This window comes from Dipodomys merriami, unplaced genomic scaffold, assembly GCF_024711535.1.
Source record: "Dipodomys merriami isolate MVZ:Mamm:240054 unplaced genomic scaffold, mDipMer1.0.p SCAF_151, whole genome shotgun sequence".
Classification (NCBI taxonomy): Eukaryota; Metazoa; Chordata; class Mammalia; order Rodentia; family Heteromyidae; genus Dipodomys; species Dipodomys merriami.
Window position 1 is genome coordinate 439,281 of NW_027202838.1, and position 12,071 is coordinate 451,351.

At 39.4% G+C, this 12,071-nt stretch overlaps 1 protein-coding gene across 1 annotated transcript in view; it reads right to left on the bottom strand.

Moving 5' to 3' along the window:
- The window catches only part of LOC138827154 (zinc finger protein 420-like), a gene marked incomplete at its 3' end in the record, with an annotated part of 45,134 nt that overhangs the window by 11,255 nt on the left and 21,808 nt on the right, over positions 1 to 12,071 (bottom strand). Inside the window, 2 exon segments of the mRNA XM_070022635.1 lie at positions 10,060 to 10,278; positions 11,395 to 11,484. Of these exon segments, the coding sequence (XP_069878736.1) occupies positions 10,060 to 10,278; positions 11,395 to 11,484 (309 nt within the window).

Here is a 12,071-nt window from a genome sequence, read left to right on the forward strand (position 1 = left end):
CCACACCGACAAAAAAAATATCAGAGAGATTTCCTATACATGTACACCAAAAACAATTGTTAAAACATAATTTGAATACAATACAATGCACTTGATATGTGTGTGCCTGTCCTGATTCTTGAACTCAGGGTCTGAAAATGACCTTGAAATTATTTGGTTCCATGCTAATGTTCTACCACTTAAGCCACATTTGCACTTCCCACTACTTTGGTAGTGTATTGGAGATAAGGCTCTCAGACTTTCATATGCCCTGGCTTCAATCTGTGATCCTTGTATCGTTCCTTCATGTCCATCCCAGGGAACCACAAGCAGGCACCGGAGAAAAATTATTATAAGGTTTATTAGAAGGACCATATTTCCCAGGACAGGGAGCACAAGCATTTGTCCCTCTTCTCGTTGCAACAGGATCTGGGGGGCAGGATGTGAATTAAATACATGCTCAGGTGAGTCTGAGATGAGAGAGGGAGTGGCCAGCTGTACTGAGGGAACTCTAGGTCTGGGAAGAGCTCAGGTCTTGGTGGAGCTGAGAAGTAAAGGTGAGGATAATACTAACTTTCCTCAGATCTCAGCCTTCTGAGTAACTAAGATTACAGCTATTACACATGATAGCCCAGTTACAATGCTCTTTTTAAAATTCAGATTATATTCTAATGAAATAATATGAAATAGAAAACTTGAAAGTTTTAAGGCACAATGTTCAGTCACTAATGTGTATGACGACATTCCAAATCCCAAAACACACAGAAAATGCCCCCACCTTGAAATCTGTAACACTCCTGATCTCAAGTATTGTGAATGTGAACACTTAGTCTATAATAAATTCTTAAGTCTTTCAAAGTGAGAAAACATTCTTGTGACAGAAAAACCCAGTAGTAATGTGCAAGTATTGCTTTTAAAGGATTCATAGTGTCTTTCTGAGCAAAAACAACCTCAATGATGTATACAGAATAGATTTTCACTTTCTGTATATGTCACTGTAAAGGTCATGTATTTTATATTAACAATTACCATTCTATGTAATTGTAGAAACTACATCACTACTCGATAACAGAATATCCTGTGTAATCAACCAATATGTACAAGCAAAAGCACATTGTGATATAATTTGTTGGCTTTAATTTTGATGGATGTACATTTGGGGGTGTATTTTCTGTTAAGATTGTTTAGTAACACATAAGACTTCAATCTACTGGTGCCTTGGCTGGGGATGGTTGCCTGGGATTTTGTCACTCCTCTGACCAGCATTTTATGTTGCATCTTTATTAGGCCCTGTATCTCCAGCAGAATGGACATGATTCTTAATATGACTACTTAGGAAAGTGAGGGACTTCTCAATCTGTGTTTATATCATCAGTACTGATGTACCTTTGGCTAAAGCAGGTTCAAACTCAAATTGCAAGTCATTGTACCAAGGTATGCTAATTATTTGCATAAAGGGTAATGTACCATATGACAACCATTACTGAAATATTCTAAAACAAAAATATGTGTTGTATATATTTTATCTCTATAACTTTGTGTGAAAATACTGTTCATAACATACATGTGTTTGAATATGTAAATAAATGAGGTAGAGTACAAATAATCAATGGCGTCCTAAGATACCTTTACATTAATAGAAAAATAGTTTATATATCCCTAGGTGTATTTCAGTGATAATTACTTTTAGTGAACAAGTTACATGTTTTCTTTTTTGGGTTCAATTTTTCAACAATCTTTTGTAGGAGCTTTAGTTTATTTTCTGTTCTTTTTTGGGGGGAGGGTCTGGTCTTGGGGCCTGAACTCTGGGCCTGGGCCCTGTACCTTAGCTCTTCAGCTGAAGCCTAGCGCTCTACTACTTGAGCCACAGTGCCACTTGCAGCTTTTTTCTTTTTGCTTATGTGGTGCTGAGGAATCGAACCCAGGGCTTCAGGCATGCAAGGCAAGTGCTCTACCACTGAGCCATCTTCCCAGCCCCCATGCATATGTCTTTAGTGGACAATTTAATGCTCTTCTTAAGACAGGAATGATTCTTCTCCCATAGGAAGGCTCTTCCAGGCCACATATCATGTTTTGAACAGGAACATCTAGGGTAAAATCACACAGGTTCTTTTCTGACTCCCTTATTTGCCTTCACTCCTAGCCATGGTTCCAGAATCGTTATTCATTGTCAACAGCAAGAAAGCATGAAAGGATCTCTAGTGAGATTCTTTTATTTTTCACTTTGTTTGACATTCCATTATGAACCTAAGGATGTCCAAGATGGATGAAGAGAAAAAAAAAGATTCAGCTTCAGGAACATGTTTCTAAAAATGCTAAAGATGTAGCCAGGCGCGGGTGGCTCACACCTGTAATCCAAGCTACTCAGGAGGTGAGAGCTGAGGATCAGGGTTCAGAGCCAACCCGAGCAGGAAAGTCTGTGAGATTCTTTTATCCAATAAACCACTAGAAAAAGGGAAGTGGCGCTGTGGGTCAAGCTGTAGAGCACTCACCTTGAGCTGAAGAGCACAGGGACAGCACCCAAGCCCAGAGTACAAGCCCCACGATGGACAAAATAAAAAAAAAAAAAAAGTAAAGATGGCTTGGAGATTTAGAAGATTATAAAATCTGACATTCCAAGTTAAGTGAAGATATGCTTGTTTGTTTCTACATTTTCTAGTGTGAGAGAAAGTTGTCCCACTAGTTATGTGATTCAGTGACACCCAGGAGATGACTTCTCATTGAAGGTGAAGGATGGCTAGCAACTGCTCAGACATCACATCCTCATATGTAATATTAAAATATCTTAATGAAATTTTACTGGATTTGCTGAAATAGTGTGGTCAAACATAACTTCAAATATTCTACAGGACTGTGTGAGCTTTAAGTACTTCAAGTAATCTCTGTAAATACTCTTGGACTGCTTTGTGGTCTTTGTTTTACTTGAAACTTAGGCTGAGCTTGATGGTATTTATAGAAATCTCTGTTTTTCTCTATGGTGCTCTCATAGGAGTTCTCTTAACTATTTTCCCAATTCATTCTATTTTTCATCTTTATTAGCTTTCTTTCTTTTGCATTACATTTATTTATTGTGAAAATACCATAAAGGGAGGTTACAATTACATGGTCAAGATAGTGAGTACATTTCTTATCACACATTGTTGCCTCCTCCTTTGTTTCCATTTACCATCCCTTCTTTCTTTTTCTTTCTTTTTTTTTTTTTTTTCTTTTCAGTCATAGTTCTGGAACTCTGGGCCTAGGCGCTATACTTAAACTCTGCAGCTCAAGGCTAGTACTCTACCACTGGTGCCACATCACCACATCCAATTTTCTAGTGTTTAATTGGAGATAAGAGTCTCACAGATGGTCCTGCCTGGGCTGGCTTTGAACTTCTATGCTCAGATCTCAGCCTCCTGACTAGCTAGGATTGCAGGCATGAGCCACCACCATGTGGCTTCACTAGTTTTATTTCTCTCTTTCTTCTCTCATTGTCTATTTCTCTCTCTATCTCTTTTTATCTTTCATTCTCTCTGCTTCTCTTTCCTCCATTTTTCTCTTAATTTTACTTTTCTTCAAATGGCTTTTCTTATGATACTGTTTCAAGGATACTGAAATATTTGGCCATATTTTCTGTTGAGATCTCTCTTTGAAGGTCTCATTCTGCACTTTACACACGTGGACCACATTGTCCTACATAGTAACTTGAACCTCTGCAAGGACCTATGAACTAGTCAGAAATATAAAGGTATGCGCATGTGGGTTCACATGAAAAAAGATACCAAACTATTCATGACAATCTATCAGACATTTCAATATCAACTTCAATTGAGGTCAATGACTATACAATATGGAGGACTTTAGGCTTTCTCAGGAATGGTAACTTTTCTGCATGAGGGCCAAAGAACCCATTTTACAAAATATCTTCCCTAGCCTTGGAGTGCCTTCTACTCAGGACCCGGGTACTGTCCCTGAGCTTTGGTAATAAAGGAACAAATGTGTTGACAATCTATCAATTTTATTCACAGCACTACTTGTGGGAAATTTGGTGATAATTGGCCAGAACACTCTTACAGCAATTCCTACCTAGTTTGCCTTTCAATTGTGATCCTTAAAGCTCATCCTATTGAGCAACTAATTATTCACATGTGAAGCATCAGTGCCCTGTTAGATCAGGAGATCTTAATTTCTTGATCCAAGCAGGACTCATGGTGTCCACATAACAGGATATAAAATTCATAACATCATATAGACATATGCAAAGTTCCTTTTGCAATTACTTGGTAAAGGACTGTTTACCTATCATTCTGTAAACTACATTCAAATGGTTCCACTAAATATTTGGAAGAATGTATTGTTTGCACAGATCCTATTATTGGTCCTGAAGGTGAATTCAGGGGCAAAAATTTGTGAGGCTTCCTTTACCTTCTATACCAGATGCCCTTTTGTATCACTGATTTTTCACATTAGGGTCTTGCTTCTCTGCCTTGGCCTTTCGACACACTAATTTTATAATTACATATCACAAGTAGCAAACAAGATAGTCACATATAACCAGAGCCACACTTTTATTGGCTAAGATACCATTTTCATTAAGCTTTTCCATGGGATACCCTACAAATTCTTTCTAATTTCGGCTTCCTGAGTTGCTAAGATTCCACACATGAGGGAGTGTAATTGCTCATTTTTAATTGCTGGTCTTAAATTAAAAGAAGGATAGGGTACATTACCAATTCAATGAGCATTAAGTCCCTTAAATTGTGAGTTCAAGCAAAGAGTTGGCCACATGATAATAACAAAATAATAGAAAACATTAATAAAATGTTATCATCAGGCATACTTTAAATGAATGTGGTATGTTGGTTCATAAATTGAGCTATAAAACAGGCCATGGTAGGACTCCAGTCTGTGAACCATCCCTTCTCAGAAAGCATCCAGTTTATAAACATGGGAGAATGAGCTATTTCCAAATGGATGGTGTGTGTGTGGGTGGGGGGGTACAAGTAGGATGAGCAAGGGCACAGGTGCCTCCCAATCCCCCAATTTTTTTCACTATTCCTCTGTAGATAAGCAGAAGTGTTGGGCTGGGAAGGTGGCTCAGTGGTACAGTGCTTGCCTTGCATGCATGAGGCCCTGTCGAATCCCCAGCACCACATAAGCAAAAAGAAAAAAAAAGCTGGAAGTGGTGCTGTGGCTCAAATGGTAGAGTGCTAACCTTGAGCTGAAGAGCTGAGGGACAGCACCCAGTCCCAGAGTTCAGGCCACACAACCGTATCTTCCCCCCCCCCCACAAAAAAAACAAAAGGGTGAACAGTGTGACGGAAGAGGTTAAGCTAGCAACTAGCTAAATCTTGCAATGTGAAGTCCACTGTCCTTTTCTTGTACATGGAATCATACGCTGGATTTAAGGATTCTCTTTGAACAATTAAAATAAATACTGAAATTGTTGAAGGCACAGGAAGCATGAGGTAAAGCACTGAAGGAAACCTCCTGTTACCAGAGAGAGATTTCTTCAGAACAGCCCACAGAGCTCAAGCTTTGATTCCTAGCTTTTATGGAGGCCAAGATGAAAGAATCTCCTTTGAAGCCAGCTTGGCTTCAACTCAGTTCCTGAGTTCAACACCTCATATTGGCACAAAAGCATTCCTTCATGAAAGTGTGAAAGTAAATAGGGATACAGGTGGACCAATTGCAACAATGAGATGTACAAGTCGTTATGTCGAAAAATGAAATTTACAACTTTGGTGGGGGGGGACAGGGTGGGTAAGCGGGGATGATTAGGTGGGGAGCTGCTGGGGATGAAGGGGAGGTATGGGAAGAGGAAACAAAGGAAGAGGCTACAATGCTTGATAAGAAATGTACTCATTATATCGCCCATGGAATTGTAACTCCTCTGTAGAGTATTTTCACAATATAAAATTATAAATTAAAATTAAAAAAAAAGAAAGTGTGAAAGTAGAGCTCTTCATGTAACCAAACAGCTCTGGACATATCTAGAATGACTGGCTTATATAGGATCTGGAGTCTTGGTCTTGGTTTACTAATTAAGCACTTTCTGATGTAACAGACATATTTTTTAAATGCCTCCAGGATATCTTTAATTACATCACTATACTGTGGCATCTATCTTGGCTCTAGAAATTCTAATGTTAGGTCCACCTTTGTGTTTCTGTAAAAGAAGACAGTATATTTGTTGGAAGCCACATTTTGGAAAATGGAATACTACAGTGTTTATTACACAGCTAGAAGTCTGCAAGCAGAGCCTGTAGTAACAAAGACTTGAAGTCCACAAATACACTTAGACAGCTTGGAAATAGGACAGAAAGGAAAAAAAAAAAGAATAAAACCAACACCAAGAAACCAATCAGCACCAAGAGAGTGTTGAATTGGGACACTAGGATGACCAGAGACAAGCCAGGGGAAAGGACACAGGACATGATCACAGAGACATGTGGCATTGTATCTGGTGCCACTGCTGGTCAAGCCTAAATAGGACCTAAGCAGGAGGCAGGTCTACAGGAAATTCCAGTCCAAGGCACTAGACTAACAGATTGAGTAACATATCAGCCAAATGCTCACCCCTGCTTCCAGGAAACCAGACACACCCATCTGTTGGGTTGCAAGTGATATATGTTGTCATTTCCTTCCCCAAACATAAATACCAGACGGCAGACCCCACCAACCACCCTGTGGCCAATAGCGCACCAGCCACACCTGACTTCCTTACTTAATATTACTGAATTATTAAATTAATTTGCAAAATGTTACATCCTCTTCATCATTTTGTAAACAGTTAAAGAATTTGCTTTTTGTAAAAGCCATTTTTCTTGAGCCCCACCTATGAAAGAATAATTCTCACATTCACCAAAAATTAAACATTCTTCTTTTGAATAGTTTATTTCTTCCTTCTTCCTCATTCCTTCCCTTCCTCTTTCCCTCTCTCACTTCCCTCCTTCCTTCCCTTGTCTCAGGGCCTAGAAGTGATGCTGTAGCTCAAGTGGCAGATGGTTTTATTTTTTTGTTAACTTCAATTTTTGTGAGATTGATCAATATCTTTTTGTGCCTGATTATTTTCCCTAATGTCATATCTACATTGGCCCTCTATGAGATAACACAGGCATGACACATCGTCCACACTGGTGTTTCATTATAGCTTACTCAGCAGAACAACTAAATGGGCTAAGAGTGAATCAATCACAAGTTGCTCATCACCAGTGATTAAATAAAGAAAAGATCAAGCACTGAAGACACTTTGGGGTTCTGCCCCAAGGCAAAATGCAGAGACTCTTGTTTTATTTATCAACCATATTTTTTCATTTGTTCTTTTTTTTTTTTCGTCCAGTCCTGGGGCCTAAACTCTGGGCCTGTGCACTCTCCCTCAGCTCTTCAGCTCAAGCCTAGTGCTCTACAGCTTGAGCCACAGCAACACTTCCAGCTTTTTTCTTTTTGCTTATGTGGTGCTGAGGAATTGAACCCAGGGCCTCATGCATGCAAGGCAAGCACTCTACCACTAAGCCACCTTCCAAGCCCCCCACCATATTTTTTAAAATATATATTGTAGATATGCTATATAGATTCGTTATACCATTATATGAGTTAGGTTATGAATACATTTCCTATTGAGCATTGTTACCCCTCCGAGAAAGAATTTACTACTATGTATGTACTGCAATAAGGACTAATATCTTCCATTAGATCTTCCATTCAGAAACTGAACTGGAATAAGTTAGGCCTTTGTCCTATAAGGCATGGATCACACATACGGAGGGAGACTTAAGGGAGCAGTAGAAAAATGGTTGTTATCACGTTCTTGCCTCCAATCATCACATTCTTTACCTATCTATTGTTCCCCTAACCATTTTGGAGATGACCTGAATCCAGTTCCAAAGGGCCAGAGCTCATGTTTCTGAGAAGAGTTTATCAAATTACCCTGACACACCATTCCTTAGTATAAAGGACACAAGTAAATAACTTCAATCTCTGAATTACTTGTTGTGATTGGTTGTTTCCACATGCTTTGGATAATATTGAAGGACACCATATCCACTCAACACGATGAGAGGATGAGAAATGTGGGCTCAAAGAAAGCTGAAGTGTGAAGAATGGTTTCCCATCACACCTAGCTTACCTCTGCCAGGAAGCATTTCTCTATATAATTTATAGAGGTTTTCTGACAAATGTTTTCCTACATTGGGCTATTTTCCTGGGTGAATGTTTTACTAATTGCTAAAGGACGGCTTCTGGTTGAAACAATTCCTCTCATGTTTATATTTACAGAAATTCTGCCATGTGTCCCGGTCTCTGGAACCTGTACAGATGTGACTTCCAGGAAAATGTTTTCTATACTCATAATTTGTTTCCTGTCTATGCTCTCACATATGCTCAGGATTCATTTCTGATTGAAAGTCATTTCACATAGGTTCTATGCACTACTTTCTTTTCTCCTACGTGAGTCAGTTCTCTGATGAACATGAAGTATTCCTTTCTGATCAAAGGATTTCCACATTTGTAATATTTGTAAGATTTCTTCAGTGTGTGTGTTCTATGAACTTGGATCCATGAATACTTGGTAAAAGACTTTCCACATTTGTTACATTTGTATTTTCTCATCTGTGTCTGTTCTCTGATGCAAACTGAGTTAGGACTTTTTCTTGAAAACCTTTCCATTTATTTTTCCTATGTAGGATTTCTCTCCTCTTTGTGTGAGAGGGTGTGTCTCTGTCTGTGTGTTTTGTGTGTTCTGTGATGAACCCTGAGCTGTGTCTTCTAGTTGGAGGACTCCACATCTGCTATATCATAAGGTCTCTATCCTGTATTAGTTCTGTATTGCAATTTCAATTTTCTTACAGATCAAAAACTTTGTCCATTTGGTACAATCCTAAATCATTTCATTTGTGTGAATCAACTTATGTGTATTAAGCTGTGACCTCCAGGTCTTTCCACACTGGTTGCAATCATAAGGTTTCTCTCCTTGTGTTCTGTGATGGATGTTAAGGTATGCTTTACAGGTGAAAGAATTTCCATGCCTGCTACATACATAACATTTCTCTCTGGTGGGTTTTTTTCTGATGGACAGAAAGTTGTATGTTCTGGGTGAAAGACTTTCCATATAGCTTACATTCATAAAATTTTTCTCCTGTTTTTGTGCTCTCTGGTGGACAGTAAGGTGTAGCTTCTGGCTAAGACTTTTCACACATATGACATTCATAAGGTATCTTTCCTGTGTGTCTTTTCTGATGGACAGTGAGGTTTGACTTCCAGGTGATAGAAGACACGCATGTTACATTCATAAGGTTTCTCTCTTGTGTGTGTTGTCTTGTGGCCAGTAATGTATGACTTCTTGGTGAAAGACTTTCCACACCTGTTACATTCATGAGGTTTCTCTCCAGTGTGTTCTCTGATGTCTAGTAAGCCTTGATTTCTGGGTGAAAGATTTTCCACACATATTACATTCATAAGGTTTCTCTCTAGTATGTGTTCTCTGGTGGACAGTAAGGCATGCCTTCTTTTTTTTTTTTTTTTTTTTTTGTCGGTTGTGGGGCTTGAGCTCTGGGCCTGGGCGCTGTCCCTCAGCTCTTCAGCTCAAGGCGAGCGCTCTACCACTTGAGCTACAGCATCACTTCCGGTTTTCTGGTGGTTTATTGGAGATAGGAGTCTCACGGTCTCTCCTGCCCGGGCTGGCTTTGAACCATGATCCTCAGATCTCAGCCTCCTGAGTAGCTAGGATTACAGGCGTGAGCCACCAGCGCCCGGCCAGGCATGCCTTCTTGACAAAAGACTTTTCACACACGTTGCATTCATAAGGTTTCTCTCCTGTGTGTGTTCTCTGGTGGACAGTGAGTTTTGACTTCCAGTTGAAAGACTTTCCACAAATGTTACATTCATAAGGTTTCTTTCCTGTGTGTGTTCGCTGGTGGGTAGTAAGGTTTGACTTCCAGGTGAAAGACATTTCACACATGTTCCATTGAAAAGGTTTCTCACCTGTGTGTCTTTTCTGGTGGACAGTAAGGTGTGACTCCTGGGTGAAAGACTTTCCACACACATTACATTCATATGGTTTGTTTCCTGTGTGAATTCTCAGGTGCACAGTAAGGTATGCCTTACAGGTGAAAATCTTTCCACACATGTTACATTCATAAGGTTTCTCTCCTGTCTGTTTTCTCTGAGGGATGATAGGGTATGTCTTCTCAGTGAAAGACCTTTCACATTGTTTATATTCTTCAACTACAGAAGGTACATGAGGACGATATGCAGCACACATCTTACCAGGTTCACTGAAAACATCCATGTTCTGACACCCAGTGACCTTTTCTGTCCTCATTCCTAAGGAGTTTCCATTATTCTTAATCAGTTCTGACTTATGTTTTGAGCTCAAATTAAAACTTATTATAAGTCTCACTTTTTCCTCCCCTGGGTTACTATTCATGACTGCTACTTCAGAGAGATATTTATTGTGACTTTCCTGACAGGTGCTAATTTCATCCTCCATTTCTGGGACATCTAAAATGAATAACAGGAAAATAGACAAAAACATAAATGAGATCCATAAATTCCTTAATGTAAAGGTATTTTCTCACACTCTGTTACAAAATTTTCAAATATCAAAGCATTCCTTTATTCAGAATATATATTTTCTGCCGGGCGCTGGTGGCTCATGCCTGTAATTCTAGCTACTCAGGAGGCTGAGATATGAGGATCGTGGTTCAAAGCCAACTCAGGCAGGAGAGACCATGAGACTCCTATCTCCAATAAACCACCATAAAACCGGAAGTGGCGCTGTAGCTCAAGTGGTAGAGCCCTCGCCTTTAGCTGAAGAGCTGAGGGACAGCGCCCAGGCCTAGAGTTCAAGCCCCATGGCCGACAAAAAAAAAAAAAAAAAAATATATATATATATATATATATATATATATTCTATGCAATGTAGTAATAAAGAAAGTAGTACTGACAGTTTACAATGGAAAATAATGTTTTTCTGTATTTCAGATTTTTCTTTTTTTGTCAAGGAAATATTTACTCAAATTATTCATCTATGTACTTTTAATGCTTCCATTCTGAATCTCACTCTATGCGCAGCATAACTGATGAGAAATTGTCACAGCAGAGGATAGCAGCCCTAGCATACTCCTATTTGCCTCCTAACTTCATAATACTAGTTTAAAAGAAAATGAGATCTCCTTTCTACATTTTTTATTGTCTTTTTCTCTTTATGAATGACTTCTCTACAGAAAAAGAGAATTGCTAACATTAACTACACTGGCACACCAAATTCAGGTTGTCTCTACGTGAATTCTGGATTTACAATTCCTTGAGACAAAAGATCACCTACTTTTCTGCTACACATGACTCAGGTGTACAAGGCATATTTCCCTCTAAACAGCTCAAGATAAACAGACCAATAGGCTCTGGACCAATCATCACCTTCAAGATGCTTTAACTCACCTGTGAAATTCTCTTCTGAGTCTTCTCTTATCCATGGATCTGTACCTTGCTCCAGCTTGACAATCAATTTAGGTTTAGGAACACAGAGGCCTGTGATTAAGCAATAGTGGAGAACTATTGTTCTTGCTGGGTCATCATTAATATAAGGTTGCAGACATCCTGCTCACAAGGTTGCTCCTAAATCTGGTTTCTCAATTGTTTTATTTTTTGGTGGGTGGGTTCTGTTGTGGGGCCTGAACTCTGGACCTGGGAGCTGTCTCTCAGCTCTTAAGCTCAAGGCTAGCACTCTATCACTTGAGCCACAACGCTAATTCCGGATTTTTTTTATGCTTATGTGGTGCTGAGCAATCGAACACAGTGCGTCAAGCATGCAAGACAAGCGCTCTACCACTGAGCCACCTTCCCAACCCATGGTGTCTCAATTCTAACAGCTCCATGGTGGACTTTTCCCCAGCTACGCATTTATTTTGCCAATTGTGTGGCTTGAACTCAGCTATTTTGCTCAGATCTAGCATTCTACTACTTTGAGTCTTGGCTACCTTTCTAGTTTTGGAATGGTTAATTGGAGATAAGAGTCTCATGTTCATTTTTCTACAGTTGCTTGCTTCAAACCAAAATCTTCAGATTTCCACCTCCAGAGTATCTAGGATTCCAAGCTTGAAGCAATGCAACCTATG